The sequence below is a fragment of the Oncorhynchus kisutch genome, linkage group LG13 (genome assembly GCF_002021735.2).
Source record: "Oncorhynchus kisutch isolate 150728-3 linkage group LG13, Okis_V2, whole genome shotgun sequence".
In the NCBI taxonomy this organism is placed as follows: domain Eukaryota; kingdom Metazoa; phylum Chordata; class Actinopteri; order Salmoniformes; family Salmonidae; genus Oncorhynchus; species Oncorhynchus kisutch.
In genome coordinates this window covers 6,688,323-6,709,042 of record NC_034186.2, presented here as the reverse complement: position 1 = coordinate 6,709,042, position 20,720 = coordinate 6,688,323, and the positions used below count along the sequence as shown (strand labels likewise).

Here is a 20,720-nt window from a genome sequence, read left to right as displayed (position 1 = left end):
ATGGCTAAAGAGGAAGTTGCACAACATCTCTTCTCTGGCGTACAGAAGCAGGATTAGCAGCCAAACAGCTGTGGTTCTACAGCATGTGATGTGTCTGCTATGGAGAACTGTTCCGTTCAGACTCAGCTCTGTCTGTCTCTAACCCTGTCTCTTTGACTCATCCCCACAGATTCCCAAGGGCCGATGAGCATGCCCCACTCCCATGGCCCTCCAATGGGTGGCATGGTGGGGCACCCCTCCGTCATCAGCACCTCCAGGACCCATCCATCCTCAATGAGCACCCTGGGCGCACCCATGAACGGCCTGGCGTCGCCCTACTCCGTCATCACGTCCTCCCTGGGCGCGCCCAACACACCAGGGATCAACTTCGGATCGCTCCACAGTCCACAGATGAGAGAGGTGTGGTGCCACTTAGCTTCACTCAACTTGTGAGATCTGAAAACATCTAATGTTGCTGACTATTATCATCCAGAACAATTGTTATCTCAATAGCTAGATTTCCCTCCAATTGGCGAACAAAATTTAAAAAAAATCTGCATAAAGAAAATATGCTAATGTTTCCCACCACGCGGTGTGTTTCCACAAACTGACAGTGTGTGACGATGTAGTTCACACAAAATGTACTTTTCCCATTTTCAACTCTTACTGATAGTTTTGTTGCAATTTTTTTATTTATTATTAAATAGCAAATGTGTGTAACAGTATAACTTTAGACTGTCCCCTCGTGCGAACCAGGGACCCTCTGCACACATCAACAACAGTCACCCACGAAGCATCGTTCCCCATCGCTCCGCAAAAGCCGCGGGGAACCACTACTTCAAGGTCTCAGAGCAAGTTACGTTGAGACCCTATTTAGCGCGCACCACCGCTAACTAATCTAGCCGTTTCACATCCGCTACATCAGCACCACCGCTAACTAGCTAGCCGTTTCACATCCGTTACATCAGCACCACCGCTAACTAGCTAGCCGTTTCACATCCGTTACATCAGCACCACCGCTAACTAAGCTAGCCGTTTCACATCCGTTACATGTGCCTACTCTGGTCTTGGCACGAGCCCTCTAGCCAACGGCTCGCAGATACAGTGCAGGTGGACTAGTCTACATGATGAGATTATTATAGATAAGATAATTTTTTATTTGTCAAACTGCCGTCAAGCATCGGGTCATCATGTCACCAGAATAAGGACCATCAAGTTCCTCACCGTGCACTTTCACCACCCTGTGAAGTTCATCACCGTGCACTTTCACCACCCTGTGAAGTTCATCACTGTGCACTTTCACCACCCTGTGAAGTTCATCACCGTGCACTTTCACCACCCTGTGAAGTTCATCACTGTGCACTTTCACCACCCTGTGAAGTTCATCACCGTGCACTTTCACCACCCTGTGAAGTTCATCACCGTGCACTTTCACCACCCTGTGAAGTTCATCACTGTGCACTTTCACCACCCTGTGAAGTTCATCACTGTGCACTTTCACCACCCTGTGAAGTTCATCACTGTGCACTTTCACCACCCTGTGAAGTTCATCACTGTGCACTTTCACCACCCTGTGAAGTTCATCACCGTGCACTTTCACCACCCTGTGAAGTTCATCACTGTGCACTTTCACCACCCTGTGAAGTTCATCACTGTGCACTTTCACCACCCTGTGAAGTTCATCACCGTGCACTTTCACCACCCTGTGAAGTTCATCACTGTGCACTTTCACCACCCTGTGAAGTTCATCACCGTGCACTTTCACCACCCTGTGAAGTTCATCACTGTGCACTTTCACCACCCTGTGAAGTTCATCACTGTGCACTTTCACCACCCTGTGAAGTTGATCACCGTGCACTTTCACCACCCTGTGAAGTTCATCATAAATTATAATCAGTAGCCTAATAAACTGCATGGTTTCACGAGATAGTGGGAGGACCACACGTCATGTCATCGCGCAACTCCCAAGTTTACTTCGATATGATGGGTATTACAGTAGATTCCTTCAGTTGGTGGCCAGATGTTCATTCAATGTGTACTGCATGTTTATCACTATATTCTGCTCAAGGACTGAATCAAGGACAGTCATTTTGCTTTCTAAGTGTGTGGTTTTTACATGCCTGTTGGATACTCAGTGTGTTGGTTAGTCGTATCCAATATCTGGCGAGGACACGACATTACTGTAATCCACCACCTCTCCTCTGCCCTCTGCTTGACCTATACACCTTTAGCCTAAAGGTCAGCTCTTAGTGGCTTGTTGTGGGTCAAACAGGCTGGGCAGACTATCCAAGTGGGACGCAGTGTGTGTGTCTGTGTGTGTGTGTGTCTGTGTGTCTGTGTTTGTGTGTGTGCCTTCTCAGTGTTAGCATCAGCCCTTGAATGGATTATAGCAGTAATTGCCAAAGAAAGACCATCTCTCTCAGTTTTCTCCCTCTTTTCGCTGAGCTTTCATCCTCCCATCTATAGGTTATTACAGGATCATTCACAACAATGGATAAGCTTCACTGACATAAACAATAAGCAACAATACCCACCGTAAGGACGCTATCTTACCGTCTCACACAATGAACTACAACATCCTATAGGAATTCTCTCTTAAGTGCTCTGTTATATAAACTACACAGCAGATAAGGGTTTTTTAAAGGCAGCCCTTCAGACAATGCTCCATCATACATAAGTGCTTTTGTGTTTATGCTATGTTTCACTAACTGAAGCCAATGGCTGCCATTGTTACACTAATTATCAAGCCTTGTCTTAGAGATTATTTGAAAGGGGGAGATACAGTGCCGTCAAACAGTATTTGCCCAATTTTCAGATTTTCTCATTTTTTTTTAATACTGAATATTAACAGATCTTCAACCAAAACCTAATATTAGATAAGGGTAATCTGAGTTTACAACAAATAAATATTACAAAATGTTGTTTTTTTTGTGGGGAGGGGGGGGGGGGCAAAGCCAGAACTGTATTGCTATAGAGGAGAGGCTATCCTCTACTACAGTGGTAGGACGGATCTGGGTCTGAGGGAGACTGACTGTGAGCTATGGATGGATGCATTTGCTTCTCCATTCAGGATGGTGCACTAAGCTATTCATGGGTCGCATGTTTCCTCACAATATTGTTTTGAAAGGTTTGTTTTTAGGACTGATGCCCAACTGAGCGTTTTACTCAATTGCAGGTCTCAATAGGTGCTGATGGAGATTATGTCTAAGCCTCCTGGAGTCTATGCCTTTATATCTAAAGTAAATGGAGAATGTGCTGATATACACACCACCGTTCAAAAGATTGTGGTCACTTAGAAATGTCCTTCTTTTTGAAAGAAAAAAACTAACAAAAAAATTATCCATTAAAATAACATCAAATTGATCAGAAATACAATGTAGACATTGTTAATGTTGTAAATGACTATTGTAGCTGGAAACGGCTGATTTTTTTTTATGGAATATCTACATAGGCGTACAGAGCCCCATTATCAGCAACCATCACTCCTGTGTTAGCTAATCCAAGTTTATCATTTTAAAAGGGTAATTGATCATTAGAAAACCCTTTTGCAATTATGTTAGCACAGCTGAAAATTGTTGTGCTGATTAATTAAACAATAACATTGGCCTTCTTTAGACTAGTTGAGTATCTGGAGCATCAGCATTTGTGGGTTTACAGGCTCTAAATGGCCAGAAACAAAGAACTTTCTTCTGAAACTCGTCAGTCTATTCTTGTTCTGAGAAAGTAAGGCTATTCCATGCGTACCAATAAACTGAAGGTTTCGTACAATGCTGTGTACTTCTCCCTTCACAGAACAGTGCAAACTGTCTCTAACCAGAATAGAAAGAGGAGTGGGAGGCCCCGGTGCACAACTGAGCAAGAGGACAAGTACATTAGATTCCAAGAACACAGGATGAGATGTTACTATCCTTTGTGCAAGAACTTCCAAGAGTTAATGAACAGTGAGCCTGGTGAAATTTGGGGAGCGCATCGTCAGTAGTGTACCTTTGGTTCCTAGGGTGTTTCGGCCTTTCACACTATACACCCTCCCCAAAGGCGGCCAGCGACAGGGTGATCAATCCTACGCTTGCGTCCCATTCCCAATTAGTCATAGGAGTTGCCTTGTTGATGATAGCCAACATCCCATGGGACTATGCATGGCAAGGGCGTCCTCCTCCCTGAGTCAAGCATTGTTGACCACATACCTCCTGGCCCTCTCACTTCGGGGCCCAGCTGGGGTCTTTCCTCTTCATCCAGAGCCACTGACTGCTGCCTTCTGCTGCCTCCGATACAGCTTTGATTGCCGAACGCTGGCTATGGCCCTTAATTCCCAGGTCTCTAAGCAGTCTGGTTGTAGATGTTGCCACAAAACCTCTGCAGCCCACCTCCACTGGTCGGACTTCTGTGTTCCAGCCATGATGCCGTGCTTCGGCAGCTAGATCGGCATAGCGCAGATGCTTTCGCTCATAAGCCTCATCTACTGAGTCCTCCCAGGGTACTGTGAGCTCAATGATGAAGACCTTCTTGAGCGAACGGGACCAGAGCACCATGTCAGGTCTTAGGGTGGTGGTTGCGATCTCCAGAGGAAACACAAGTTGCCAGCCAATGTCAGCTAGCATTTTCCAGTCGCTCTAATTGTGTCGAGCCGCGCTTCGGTGGTTTAGCCCCTTCGCGGACAAAGTTTGTCCGTAAGGGGTGTGATGCTGCTGTGTGTGGTAGGGAGTTGGTGGCAGCTCGCTTGTCCTCCAGGGCGGACGCAAGGTTTTTAAGGACTTGGTTGTGACGCCAAGTGTAGCGTCCTTGGGTGAGGCTTGTTTTACACCCTGTGAGAATGTGCCTGAGGTTGGCTGGCATGGAACAGAGGGCACAGTCCGGATCTTCACCATACCATTGGTGAAGATTAACTGGAGTTGGAAGGACGTCATATGTTGCTCTGATGGAAAAGCTCAACCGCCTCGCTTCCATGGCCCACAGATCCTTCCAGCTGATCTAGAGTGTCTAGTTTGAGAAACAGATGCCTCACAAGTCCTCAACTGGCAGCGTCATTAAATAGTACCCGCAAAACACCAGTCTCAAAGTCAACAGTGAAGAGGTGACTCTGGGATGCTGGCCTTCTAGGCAGAGTTCCTCTGTCCAGTCTCAACGTCAACAGTGAAGAGGTGACTGGGATGCTGGCCTTCTAGGCAGAGTTCCTCTGTCCAGTCTCAACGTCAACAGTGAAGAGGCGACTCTGGGATGCTGGCCTTCTAGGCAGAGTTCCTCTGTCCAGTCTCAACGTCAACAGTGAAGAGGTGACTGGGATGCTGGCCTTCTAGGCAGAGTTCCTCTGTCCAGTCTCAACGTCAACAGTGAAGAGGCGACTCTGGGATGCTGGCCTTCTAGGCAGTTATTTGGATTTTTACGAATTATCTTTGAAAGACAGGGTCCTGAAAAAAGGACATTTTATTTTTTTGCTGAGTTTATATATATATATATTACATATGGTGTGTAAGATAAAGGTCTCAATCAAAGCATGAGCTAAGTAATACGTTTAGCCTGTTATAGCTAGTAGTAATAGTTTATATCTAGTAGTAATAGTTTATAGCTAGTAGTAATAGTTTATAGCTAGTAGTAGCTAGTAGTAATAGTTTATAGCTAGTAGTAATAGTTTATATCTAGTAGTAATAGTTTATATCTAGTAGTAATAGTTTATAGCTAGTAGTAGCTAGTAGTAATAGTTTATATCTAGTAGTAATAGTTTATATCTAGTAGTAATAGTTTATAGATAGTAGTAGCTAGTAGTAATAGTTTATATCTAGTAGTAATAGTTTATATCTAGTAGTAATAGTTTATATCTAGTAGTAATAGTTTATAGCTAGTAGTAATAGTTTATATCTAGTAGTAATAGTTTATAGCTAGTAGTAGCTAGTAGTAATAGTTTATAGCTAGTAGTAATAGTTTATAGCTAGTAGTAGCTAGTAGTAAAAGTTTATATCTAGTAGTAATAGTTTATAGCTAGTAGTAGCTAGTAGTAATAGTTTATAGCTAGTAGTAGCTAGTAGTAATAGTTTATATCTAGTAGTAATAGTTTATAGCTAGTAGTAATAGTTTATAGCTAGTAGTAGCTAGTAGTAATAGTTTATATCTAGTAGTAATAGTTTATAGCTAGTAGTAATAGTTTACAGCTAGTAGTAATAGTTTATATCTAGTAGTAATAGTTTATAGCTAGTAGTAATAGTTTATAGCTAGTAGTAATAGTTTATATCTAGTAGTAATAGTTTATATCTAGTAGTAATAGTTTATAGCTAGTAGTAGCTAGTAGTAATAGTTTATATCTAGTAGTAATAGTTTATAGCTAGTAGTAGCTAGTAGTAATAGTTTATATCTAGTAGTAATAGTTTATATCTAGTAGTAATAGTTTATATCTAGTAGTAATAGTTTATAGCTAGTAGTAATAGTTTATAGCTAGTAGTAGCTAGTAGTAATAGTTTATAGCTAGTAGTAATAGTTTATAGCTAGTAGTAATAGTTTATAGCTAGTAGTAATAGTTTATATCTAGTAGTAATAGTTTATAACTAGTAGTAATAGTTTATATCTAGTAGTAATAGTTTATATATAGTAGTAATAGTTTATAGCTAGTAGTAATAGTTTATAGCTAGTAGTAGCTAGTAGTAATAGTTTATATCTAGTAGTAATAGTTTATAGCTAGTAGTAATAGTTTATAGCTAGTAGTAGCTAGTAGTAATAGTTTATAGCTAGTAGTAATAGTTTATATCTAGTAGTAATAGTTTATATCTAGTAGTAATAGTTTATAGCTAGTAGTAGCTAGTAGTAATAGTTTATATCTAGTAGTAATAGTTTATATCTAGTAGTAATAGTTTATAGATAGTAGTAGCTAGTAGTAATAGTTTATATCTAGTAGTAATAGTTTATATCTAGTAGTAATAGTTTATATCTAGTAGTAATAGTTTATAGCTAGTAGTAATAGTTTATATCTAGTAGTAATAGTTTATAGCTAGTAGTAGCTAGTAGTAATAGTTTATAGCTAGTAGTAATAGTTTATAGCTAGTAGTAGCTAGTAGTAAAAGTTTATATCTAGTAGTAATAGTTTATAGCTAGTAGTAGCTAGTAGTAATAGTTTATAGCTAGTAGTAGCTAGTAGTAATAGTTTATATCTAGTAGTAATAGTTTATAGCTAGTAGTAATAGTTTATAGCTAGTAGTAGCTAGTAGTAATAGTTTATATCTAGTAGTAATAGTTTATAGCTAGTAGTAATAGTTTACAGCTAGTAGTAATAGTTTATATCTAGTAGTAATAGTTTATAGCTAGTAGTAATAGTTTATAGCTAGTAGTAATAGTTTATATCTAGTAGTAATAGTTTATATCTAGTAGTAATAGTTTATAGCTAGTAGTAGCTAGTAGTAATAGTTTATATCTAGTAGTAATAGTTTATAGCTAGTAGTAGCTAGTAGTAATAGTTTATATCTAGTAGTAATAGTTTATATCTAGTAGTAATAGTTTATATCTAGTAGTAATAGTTTATAGCTAGTAGTAATAGTTTATAGCTAGTAGTAGCTAGTAGTAATAGTTTATAGCTAGTAGTAATAGTTTATAGCTAGTAGTAATAGTTTATAGCTAGTAGTAATAGTTTATATCTAGTAGTAATAGTTTATAACTAGTAGTAATAGTTTATATCTAGTAGTAATAGTTTATATCTAGTAGTAATAGTTTATAGCTAGTAGTAATAGTTTATGTCTAGTAGTAATAGTTTATAGCTAGTAGTAATAGTTTATATCTAGTAGTAATAGTTTATAGCTAGTAGTAGCTAGTAGTAATAGTTTATAGCTAGTAGTAATAGTTTATAGCTAGTAGTAGCTAGTAGTAAAAGTTTATATCTAGTAGTAATAGTTTATAGCTAGTAGTAGCTAGTAGTAATAGTTTATATCTAGTAGTAATAGTTTATATCTAGTAGTAATAGTTTATAGCTAGTAGTAGCTAGTAGTAATAGTTTATATCTAGTAGTAATAGTTTATAGCTAGTAGTAATAGTTTATAGCTAGTAGTAATAGTTTATAGCTAGTAGTAGCTAGTAGTAATAGTTTATATCTAGTAGTAATAGTTTATAGCTAGTAGTAATAGTTTACAGCTAGTAGTAATAGTTTATATCTAGTATTAATAGTTTATAGCTAGTAGTAATAGTTTATAGCTAGTAGTAATAGTTTATATCTAGTAGTAATAGTTTATATCTAGTAGTAATAGTTTATAGCTAGTAGTAGCTAGTAGTAATAGTTTATATCTAGTAGTAATAGTTTATAGCTAGTAGTAGCTAGTAGTAATAGTTTATATCTAGTAGTAATAGTTTATATCTAGTAGTAATAGTTTATAGCTAGTAGTAATAGTTTATAGCTAGTAGTAATAGTTTATAGCTAGTAGTAGCTAGTAGTAATAGTTTATAGCTAGTAGTAATAGTTTACAGCTAGTAGTAATAGTTTATATCTAGTAGTAATAGTTTATAGCTAGTAGTAATAGTTTATATCTAGTAGTAATAGTTTATATCTAGTAGTAATAGTTTATAACTAGTAGTAATAGTTTATATCTAGTAGTAATAGTTTATATATAGTAGTAATAGTTTATAGCTAGTAGTAATAGTTTATGTCTAGTAGTAATAGTTTATAGCTAGTAGTAATAGTTTATGTCTAGTAGTAATAGTTTATAGCTAGTAGTAGTAGTTTATAGCTAGTAGTAAATCAAATCAAACTTATTTATATAGCCCTTCGTACATCAGCTGAGTTCTCAAAGTGCTGTACAGAAACCCAGCCTAAAACCCCAAACAGCAAGCAATGCAGGTGTAGAAGCACGGTGGCTAGGAAAAACTCCCTAGAAAGGCCAGAACCTAGAAAGAAACCTAGAGAGGAACCAGGCTATGTCGGGTGGCCAGTCCTCCTTGGGCTGGTGTGTGCATGTATATGGGCTGGTGTGTGCATGTATATGGGCTGGTGTGTGCACCACACGTGCCGGGTGGAGATTATAACAGAACATGGCCAAGATGTTCAAATGTTCAGAGATGACCAACAGGGTCAAATAATAATAATCACAGGCAGAACAGTTGAAACTGGAGCAGCAGCACAGTCAGATGGACTGGGGACAGCAAGGAGTCATCATGGCAGGTAGTCCTGAGGCATGATCCTAGGGCTCAGGTCCTCCGAGAGAGAGGAAGAAAGAGAGAAAGAGAGAATTAGATAGGGCAGGAGAAGTACTCCAGATATAACAAACTGACCCTAGCCCCCCGACACATAAACTACTGCAGCATAAATACTGGAGGCTGAGACAGGAGGGGTCAGGAGACACTGAGGCCCCATCCGATGACACCCCCGGACAGGGCCAAACAGGAAGGATGTATACTATATACTGTATCATAAATGTATGAAGCATTAGTAATGCATGTTGAATACTTGCGCTGCATATGGCTGTGTTTGTCTGAGGCATGTTGGTGCCCGAGAAGCCATAAGCATGTGAATGGCATGTTTAATCATAACATATGTGTAGCATATGTTGGCCATTTGTCTGGCATGTTGGCTGTATGGGAGAGGCATGGTTATGAGCTGCAGTACAGGAAAGGGCTCGCTCTCATCATTGACTCATCAGCAGAAGACAGAATGCTAATTTAGCTGACTGTTTGCTCACTACTAAAGCTCACGTAGAGACGGAAAGGGGAAAGAGAGCACTCTAAGCAGTGGTGGTGGTGGAGGGGGGGGTTAAGATACCTTAATAGAAAAGTTCAAGTGAAAGACACCCAGGAAAATATTACTTGAGTATAGGTCTAAGGGTAAGGGTATTTGGTTTTAAATATACTTAAGTATCAAAAGTAAATTAATAAAAATATAAATAGTAAAGTAAAGTACAGATACCTCAAAAAACTACTTAAGTAGTACTTTCAAGTAATTTTACTTAAGTACTTTACACAAACTGCCACTAGGGCCAACTGAAAAAAAGATAGAGAGATGAGATAGAGGGAGAAAGAGAGAGGGGGAGGAGGAGAGAGAGAGAGGGAGGAGGAGAGAGAGGGGGAGGAGGAGAGAGAGGGAGAGAGAGAGAGGGGGAGGAGGAGAGAGAGAGAGAGGGAGGAGGAGAGAGAGGGGGAGGAGGAGAGAGAGAGAGAGAGGGGGAGGAGGAGAGAGAGGGAGAGAGAGAGAGAGGGGGAGAGAGAGAGAGGGAGGAGGAGAGAGAGAGAGAGAGAGAGAGAGAGAGAGGGGGAGGAGGAGAGAGAGGGAGAGAGAGAGGGGGAGGAGGAGAGAGAGGGAGAGAGAGAGATGAACAGAAAAGAAAGGCCTCTAGCAGTTGTCTCCTGTAAGGTCAAAGCCTTAGTTCAGACGGCCATTATGAAACAGACAGCAGAGTGCTGTCATAAATCAACTATAGGAAATTACTGCCGTCCCTGTAAAGGATGTCCTATATGCCATCAAATACACACACTATGTAGGTCACCAGTGGTGACTACACACGCATAGACACGCGCATGCACACACCAGCCCAAGCACATGCTCACTCATATACATGCACACACCAGCCCGAGCACATGCTCACTCATATACATGCACACACCAGCCCAAGCACATGCTCACTCATATACATGCACACACCAGCCCAAGCACATGCTCACTCATATACATGCACACACCAGCCCAAGCACATGCTCACTCATATACATGCACACACCAGCCCAAGCACATGCTCACTCATATACATGCACACACCAGCCCAAGCACATGCTCACTCATATACATGCACACACCAGCCCAAGCACATGCTCACTCATATACATGCACACACCAGCCCAAGCACATGCTCACTCATATGCATGCACACACCAGCCCAAGCACATGCTCACTCATATACATGCACACACCAGCCCAAGCACATGCTCACTCATATACATGCACACACCAGCCCAAGCACATGCTCACTCAAAGACATGCACACACCAGCCCAAGCACATGTTCACTCAAAGACATGCACACACCAGCCCAAGCACATGCACACTCAAAGACATGCACACACCAGCCCAAGCACATGCTCACTCATATACATGCACACACCAGCCCAAGCACATGCTCATTCATATACATGCACACTCATATACATGCACACACCAGCCCAAGCACATGCTCAGTCATATACATGCACACTCATATACATGCACACACCAGCCCAAGCACATGCTCACTCATATACATGCACACACCAGCCCGAGCACATGCTCACTCATATACATGCACACACCAGCCCAAGCACATGCTCACTCATATACATGCACACACCAGCCCAAGCACATGCTCACTCATATACATGCACACACCAGCCCAAGCACATGCTCACTCAAAGACATGCACACACCAGCCCAAGCACATGCTCACTCAAAGACATGCACACACCAGCCCAAGCACATGCTCACTCAAAGACATGCACACACCAGCCCAAGCACATGCTCACTCATATACATGCACACACCAGCCCAAGCACATGCTCACTCAAAGACATGCACACACCAGCCCAAGCACATGTTCACTCAAAGACATGCACACACCAGCCCAAGCACATGCTCACTCATATACATGCACACACCAGCCCAAGCACATGCTCACTAATATACATGCACACACCAGCCCAAGCACATGCTCACTCATATACATGCACACACCAGCCCAAGCACATGCACACTCATATACATGCACACACCAGCCCAAGCACATGCTCACTCATATACATGCACACACCAGCCCAAGCACATGCACACTCATATACATGCACACACCAGCTCAAGCACATGCTCACTCATATACATGCACACACCAGCCCAAGCACATGCTCACTCATATACATGCACACACCAGCCCAAGCACATGCTCACTCATATACATGCACACACCAGCCCAATCACATGCTCATTCATATACATGCACACACCAGCCCAAGCACATGCTCAGTCATATACATGCACACTCATATACATGCACACACCAGCCCAAGCACATGCTCACTCATATACATGCACACACCAGCCCGAGCACATATACATGCACACACCAGCCCAAGCACATGCTCACTCATATACATGCACACACCAGCCCAAGCACATGCTCACTCATATACATGCACACACCAGCCCAAGCACATGCATACTCATATACATGCACACACCAGCCCAAGCACATGCTCACTCATATACATGCACACACCAGCCCAAGCACATGCTCACTCATATACATGCACACACCAGCCCAAGCACATGCACACACCAGCTCAAGCACATGCTCACTCATATACATGCACACACCAGCCCAAGCACATGCTCACTCATATACATGCACACACAAGCCCAAGCACATGCTCATTCATATACATGCACACTCATATACATGCACACACCAGCCCAAGCACATGCTCAGTCATATACATGCACAATCATATACATGCACACACCAGCCCAAGCACATGCTCACTCATATACATGCACACACCAGCCCAAGCACATGCTCACTCATATACATGCACACACCAGCCCAAGCACATGCACACACCAGCTCAAGCACATGCTCACTCATATACATGCACACACCAGCCCGAGCACATGCTCACTCATATACATGCACACACCAGCCCAAGCACATGCTCACTCATATACATGCACACACCAGCCCAAGCACATGCATACTCATATACATGCACACACCAGCCCAAGCACATGCTCACTCATATACATGCACACACCAGCCCAAGCACATGCTCACTCATATACATGCACACACCAGCCCAAGCACATGCTCACTCATATACATGCACACACCAGCCCAAGCACATGCTCATTCATATACATGCACACTCATATACATGCACACACCAGCCCAATCACATGCTCATTCATATACATGCACACACCAGCCCAAGCACATGCTCAGTCATATACATGCACACTCATATACATGCACACACCAGCCCAAGCACATGCTCACTCATATACATGCACACACCAGCCCGAGCACATATACATGCACACACCAGCCCAAGCACATGCTCACTCATATACATGCACACACCAGCCCAAGCACATGCTCACTCATATACATGCACACACCAGCCCAAGCACATGCATACTCATATACATGCACACACCAGCCCAAGCACATGCTCACTCATATACATGCACACACCAGCCCAAGCACATGCTCACTCATATACATGCACACACCAGCCCAAGCACATGCACACACCAGCTCAAGCACATGCTCACTCATATACATGCACACACCAGCCCAAGCACATGCTCACTCATATACATGCACACACAAGCCCAAGCACATGCTCATTCATATACATGCACACTCATATACATGCACACACCAGCCCAAGCACATGCTCAGTCATATACATGCACAATCATATACATGCACACACCAGCCCAAGCACATGCTCACTCATATACATGCACACACCAGCCCAAGCACATGCTCACTCATATACATGCACACACCAGCCCAAGCACATGCACACACCAGCTCAAGCACATGCTCACTCATATACATGCACACACCAGCCCGAGCACATGCTCACTCATATACATGCACACACCAGCCCAAGCACATGCTCACTCATATACATGCACACACCAGCCCAAGCACATGCATACTCATATACATGCACACACCAGCCCAAGCACATGCTCACTCATATACATGCACACACCAGCCCAAGCACATGCTCACTCATATACATGCACACACCAGCCCAAGCACATGCTCACTCATATACATGCACACACCAGCCCAAGCACATGCTCATTCATATACATGCACACTCATATACATGCACACACCAGCCCAAGCACATGCTCAGTCATATACATGCTCACTCAAAGACATGCACACACCAGCCCAAGCACATGCTCACTCAAAGACATGCACACACCAGCCCAAGCACATGCTCACTCATATACATGCACACACCAGGCCAAGCACATGCTCACTCAAAGACATGCACACACCAGCCCAAGCACATGCTCACTCATATACATGCACACACCAGCCCAAACACATGCTCACTAATATACATGCACACACCAGCCCAAGCACATGCTCACTCATATACATGCACACACCAGCCCAAGCACATACACACTCATATACATGCACACACCAGCCCAAGCACATGCTCACTCATATACATGCACACACCAGCCCAAGCACATGCACACTCATATACATGCACACACCAGCTCAAGCACATGCTCCCTCATATACATGCACACACCAGCCCAAGTACATGCTCACTCATATACATGCACACACCAGCCCAAGTACATGCTCACTCATATACATGCACACACCAGCCCAAGCACATGCACACTCATATACATGCACACACCAGCTCAAGCACATGCTCCCTCATATACATGCACACACCAGCTCAAGCACATGCTCCCTCATATACATGCACACACCAGCCCAAGTACATGCTCACTCATATACATGCACACACCAGCCCAAGCACATGCACACTCATAGACATGCACACATTTCCATACCACATGTTATCGTATCTATTTTTGCCAACTCAGTGGTCGACAGGAGACAAGAAGTGCAAAGTGCAGAAAGACGATAAGGATAAATAATATATAATATAAATAAATATATCATTTTGACAACGTTTGTTCAGGAAACTCTCTGGGAAAGGACTATAACACAAGTTGTTCAGGAAACTCTCTGGGAAAGGACTATAACACAAGTTGTTCAGGAAACTCTCTGGGAAAGGACTATAACACAAGTTGTTCAGGAAACTCTCTGGGAAAGGACTATAACACAAGTTGCTAAAACCAGTATATATTTCCTTCTAATCAGCATTTACCTCTGAACTGTTTTGACAAATGAATATATTCAACCCATAAAATCCCGGGCCTGAAGCTGACGTGACCCTACACTTCTCTCTGCTGGTGGAAAGTGAGAAGTGCAGCTTGGTGAACGTGACAAGCATCAGCTCTCCTCCCACATAGCTCACACAGTCAACCACCCCTGTCAACAAACATTAGAAGCATGCATGACTAAACTCACAGACACTCACTTTGATCAAGTCATGTGATCGCTGCCTCAGCCACTTTCATACCACACATGTGGGTGGAGAACGGAGGAAGAGAGAAAGAGGGGGAGAGAGGAAGAGGGGGAAAGAGGGAGAAGGGGACGATTTTAGAGAAATAAAAAGAGAGACAGGACTGACTCACTCACTCACGTTTTCCCAACTTCTCCTCCACTCTACTCTCTCTCCCCCCTCTCCCATCGTTGATCTCTACCCTCCCTCTCCCATCGTTGATCTCTCTCTCCCCCCTCTCCATCATTGATCTCTCTCTCCCCCCTCTCCCATCGTTGATCTCTCCCCCTCCCTCTCCCATCGTTGATCTCTCTCTACCCCCCCTCTCCCATCATTGATCTCTCCCCCTCCCTCTCCCATCGTTGATCTCCCCCCCCCTCTCCCATCGTTGATCTCTCTCTCCCCTCTCCCATCGTTGATCTCTCCCCCTCCCTCTCCCATCGTTGATCTCTCCCCCCCTCTCCCATCATTGATCTCTCTCTCCCCTCTCCCATCGTTGATCTCCCCCCCTCTCCCATCGTTGATCTCTCTCTCCCCTCTCCCATCGTTGATCTCTCCCCCCTCTCACATCGTTGATCTCTCTCTCCCCCCCTCTCCCATCGTTGATCTCTCTCTACCTACCCCTCTCCCATCGTTGATCTCTCTCTACCCCCCTCTCCCATCGTTGATCTCTCTCTCCCCCCTCTCCCATCGTTGATCTCTCTCCCCCCCTCTCCCATCGTTGATCTCTCTCCCCCCCCTCTCCCATCGTTGATCTCTCTCTCCCCCCTCTCCCATCGTGATCTCCCCCCTCTCCATCTTTGATCTCTCTCTCCCCCCCTCTCCCATCGTTGATCTCTTTTTCCCCCCTCTCCCATCGTTGATCTCTCTCCCCCCTCTCCCATCGTTGATCTCTCTCTCCCCCCTCTCCCATCGTTGATCTCCCCCCTCTCCCATCTTTGATCTCTCTCTCCCCCCCTCTCCCATCATTGATCTCTTTTTCCCCCCTCTCCCATCGTTGATCTCTCCCCCCCTCTCCCATCGTTGATCTCGCCCCCCCTCTCCCATCGTTGATCTCTCTCTACCCCCCCTCTCCCATCGTTGATCTCTCTCTACCCCCCCTCTCCCATCGTTGATCTCTCTCCCCCCCTCTCCCATCGTTGATCTCTCTCCCCCCCTCTCCCATTGTTGATCTCTCTCCCCCCCTCTCCCATCATTGATCTCTCTCTCCCCCCCTCTCCCATCGTTGATCTCCCCCTCTCCCATCTTTGATCTCTCTGCCCCCCCCTCCCATCGTTGATCTCTTTTTCCCCCCTCTCCCATCGTTGATCTCTCTCCCCCTCTCCCATCGTTGACTCTCTCTCCCCCCCTCTCCCATCGTTGATCTACCCCCCTCTCCCATCGTTGATCTCTACCCCCCCCTCTCCCATCGTTGATCTCCCCCCTCTCCCATCGTTGATCTCCCCCCCCCCTCCCATCGTTGATCTCTCTCTCCCCCCCTCTCCCATCGTTGATCTCTCTCCCCCCTCTCCCATCGTTGATCTCCCCCCCCCCCCTCTCCCATCGTTGATCTCTCTCGCCCCCCCCTCTCCCATCGTTGATCTCTCTCTACCCCCCCTCTCCCATCGTTGATCTCCCCCCCTCTCCCATCGTTGATCTCTCTCTCCCCCCCTCTCCCATCGTTGATCTCCCCCCTCTCCCATCTTTGATCTCTCTCCCCCCCTCCCATCGTTGATCTCTTTTTCCCCCCTCTCCCATCGTTGATCTCTCTCCCCCTCTCCCATCGTTGATCTCTCTCTCCCCCCTCCCATCGTTGATCTCCCCCCCCTCTCCCATCGTTGATCTCTACCCCCCCTCTCCCATCGTTGATCTCCCCCCTCTCCCATCGTTGATCTCTCCCTCTCCCATCGTTGACCTCTCTCCCCCCCTCTCCCATCGTTGATCTCTCCCCCCCCTCTCCCATCGTTGATCTCTCTCTACCCCCCCTCTCCCATCATTGATCTCTCTCTACCCCCCCTCTCCCATCGTTGATCTCTCTACCCCCCCTCTCCCATCGTGATCTCTCCCCCCCTCTCCCATCGTTGATCTCTCTCTACCCCCCTCTCCCATCGTTGATCTCTCTCTCCCCCCTCTCCCATCGTTGATCTCTCCCCCCCCTCTCCCATCGTTGATCTCTCTCTCCCCCCCTCTCCCATCGTTGATCTCTACCCCCCCTCTCCCATCGTTGATCTCTCCCCCCACCCCGCTCCTCTTTCCTCCCTCGCTCCAGATGAACAGTGTCAGTAGTTCTGAGGACATCAAGCCTCCCCCGGGTCTCCTGAATCTAGGGGACATCAACTACAACTGCACCAGCCCTGGAGGCATGTCCAAACACGTATGTGCCATCTGTGGAGACCGATCATCAGGTAAGAAACAGGGCCACACCTCCCCACTGGGCCCTAGCCCAGCCCCCTGTAGCAGCAATAGGGCCACACCTCCCCACTGGGCCCTAGCCCAGCCCCCTGTAGCAGCAATAGGCCACACCTCCCCACTGGGCCCTAGCCCAGCCCCCTGTAGCAGCAATAGGGCCACACCTCCCCACTGGGCCCTAGCCCAGCCCCCTGTAGCAGCAATAGGGCCACACCTCCCCACTGGGCCCTAGCCCAGCCCCCTGTAGCAGCAATAGGGCCACACCTCCCCACTGGGCCCTAGCCCAGCCCTCTGTAGCAGCAATAGGGCCACACCTCCCCACTGGGCCCTAGCCCAGCCCACTGTAGCAGTAATAAGACCCTAGCCCAGCCCCCTGTAGCAGCAATAAGACCCTAGCACAGCTCCCTGTAGCAGCAATAGGGCCCTAGCCCAGCCCTCTGTAGCAGCAATAGGGCCCTAGCCCAGCCTCCTGTAGCAGCAATAAGACCCTAGCCCAGCCCCCTGTAGCAGCAATAGGGCCCTAGCCCAGCCCTCTGTAGCAGCAATAGGGCCCTAGCACAGCCTCCTGTAGCAGCAATAAGACCCTAGCACAGCCTCCTGTAGCAGAAATAAGGCCCTAGCCCAGCCCTCTGTAGCAGCAATAGGGCCCTAGCCCAGCCTCCTGTAGCAGCAATAAGACCCTAGCCCAGCCCCCTGTAGCAGCAATAGGGTCCTAGCACAGCCTCCTGTAGCAGCAATAAGACCCTAGCACAGCCCCCTGTAGCAGCAATAGGGCCCTAGCCCAGCCCTCTGTAGCAGCAATAGGGCCCTAGCCCAGCCTCCTGTAGCAGCAATAAGACCCTAGCCCAGCCCCCTGTAGCAGCAATAGGGCCCTAGCCCAGCCCTCTGTAGCAGCAATAGGGCCCTAGCACAGCCTCCTGTAGCAGCAATAAGACCCTAGCACAGCCTCCTGTAGCAGAAATAAGGCCCTAGCCCAGCCTCCTGTAGCAGCAATAAGACCCTAGCACATCCTCCTGTAGCAGCAATGAGACCCTAGCACAGCCTCCTGTAGCAGCAATAAGACCCTAGCACAGCCTCCTGTAGCAGCAATAAGACCCTAGCACAGCCTCCTGTAGCAGCAATAAGACCCTAGCCCAGCTCTCTGTAGAAGCAATAGGGCCCTAGCACAGCCTCCTGTAGCAGCAATAGGGCCCTAGCACAGCATCCTGTAGCAGCAATAAGACCCTAGCACAGCCTCCTGTAGCAACAATAGGGCCCTAGCCCAGCCTCCTGTAGCAGCAATACGACCCTAGCACAGCCTCCTGTAGCAGCAATAAGACCCTAGCACAGCCTCCTGTAGCAGCAATAGGGCCCTAGCCCAGCCTCCTGTAGCAGCAATAGGGCCCTAGCACAGCCTCCTGTATCAGCAATAAGACCCTAGCACAGCCTCCTGTAGCAGCAATAGGGCCCTAGCACAGCCTCCTGTAGCAGCAATAAGACCCTAGCACAGCCTCCTGTAGTAGCAATAAGACCCTAGCCCAGCCCTCTGTAGAAGCAATAGGGCCCTAGCACAGCCTCCTGTAGCAGCAATAGGGCCCTAGCACAGCATCCTGTAGCAGCAATAAGACCCTAGCACAGCCTCCTGTAGCAACAATAGGGCCCTAGCCCAGCCTCCTGTAGCAGCAATACGACCCTAGCACAGCCTCCTGTAGCAGCAATAAGACCCTAGCACAGCCTCCTGTAGCAGCAATAGGGCCCTAGCCCAGCCTCCTGTAGCAGCAATAGGGCCCTAGCACAGCCTCCTGTATCAGCAATAAGACCCTAGCACAGCCTCCTGTAGCAGCAATAGGGCCCTAGCACAGCCTCCTGTAGCAGCAATAAGACCCTAGCACAGCCTCCTGTAGTAGCAATAAGACCCTAGCCCAGCCCTCTGTAGCAGCAATTGGGCCCTAGCCCAGCCTCCTGTAGCACCAATAAGACCCTAGCCCAGCCCCTGTAGCAGCAATAAGACCCTAGCCCAGCCTCCTGTAGCAGCAATAAGACCCTAGCCCAGCCTCCTGTAGCAACAGTAAGACCCTAGCCCAGCCTCCTGTAGTAGCAATAAGACCCTAGCCCAGCCCTCTGTAGCAGCAATAGGGCCCTAGCCCAGCCTCCTGTAGCAGCAATAAGACCCTAGCCCAGCCCCCTGTAGCAGCAATAAGACCCTAGCCCAGCCCCCTTTAGCAGCAATAGGGCCCTAGCACAGCCTCCTGTAGCAGCAATAAGACCCTAGCACAGCCTCCTGTAGCAGCAATAAGACCCTAGCACAGCCTCCTGTAGCAGCAATAGGGCCCTAGCCCAGCCTCCTGTAGCAGCAATAGGGCCCTAGCACAGCCTCCTGTATCAGCAATAAGACCCTAGCACAGCCTCCTGTAGCAGCAATAGGGCCCTAGCACAGCCTCCTGTAGCAGCAATAAGACCCTAGCACAGCCTCCTGTAGTAGCAATAAGACCCTAGCCCAGCCCTCTGTAGCAGCAATAGGGCCCTAGCCCAGCCTCCTGTAGCAGCAATAAGACCCTAGCCCAGCCCCCTGTAGCAGCAATAAGACCCTAGCCCAGCCCCCTTTAGCAGCAATAGGGCCCTAGCACAGCCTCCTGTAGCAGCAATAAGACCCTAGCACAGCCTCCTGTAGCAGCAATAAGACCCTAGCCCAGCCTCCTGTAGCAGCAATAAGACCCTAGCACAGCCTCCTGTAGCAGCAATAAGGCCCTAGCACAGCCTCCTGTAGCAGCAATACGACCCTAGCACAGCCTCCTGTAGCAGCAATACGACCCTAGCACAGCCTCCTGTAGCAGCAATAAGACCCTAGCACAGCCTCCTGTAGCAGCAATAAGACCCTAGCACAGCCTCCTGTAGCAGCAATACGACCCTAGCACAGCCTCCTGTAGCAGCAATAAGACCCTAGCACAGCCTCCTGTAGCAGCAATAAGACCCTAGCACAGCCCCCTGTAGCAGCAATAAGACCCTAGCACAGCCTCCTGTAGCAGCAATAAGACCCTAGCACAGCCTCCTGTAGCAGCAATAAGACCCTAGCACAGCCTCCTGTAGCAGCAATAAGACCCTAGCACAGCCTCCTGTAGCAGCAATAAGACCCTAGCACAGCCTCCTGTAGCAGCAATACGACCCTAGCACAGCCTCCTGTAGCAGCAATAAGACCCTAGCACAGCCTCCTGTAGCAGCAATAAGACCCTAGCACAGCCTCCTGTAGCAGCAATACGACCCTAGCACAGCCTCCTGTAGCAG

General features: G+C 46.5%; 1 protein-coding gene across 6 annotated transcripts in view; it reads left to right on the top strand.

The window, feature by feature from the left end:
* The window catches only part of rxrgb (retinoid X receptor, gamma b), an 80,615-nt gene that overhangs the window by 48,283 nt on the left and 11,612 nt on the right, over window positions 1-20,720 (top strand). For all 6 annotated transcript variants that reach the window (XM_031785461.1, XM_031785463.1, XM_031785464.1 and 3 more), the window contains exons 2-3: window positions 170-399; window positions 17,320-17,455. In XM_031785461.1, coding sequence (XP_031641321.1) covers window positions 170-399; window positions 17,320-17,455 — 366 coding nt within the window. The remainder of the gene's footprint in view (window positions 1-169; window positions 400-17,319; window positions 17,456-20,720) is intronic.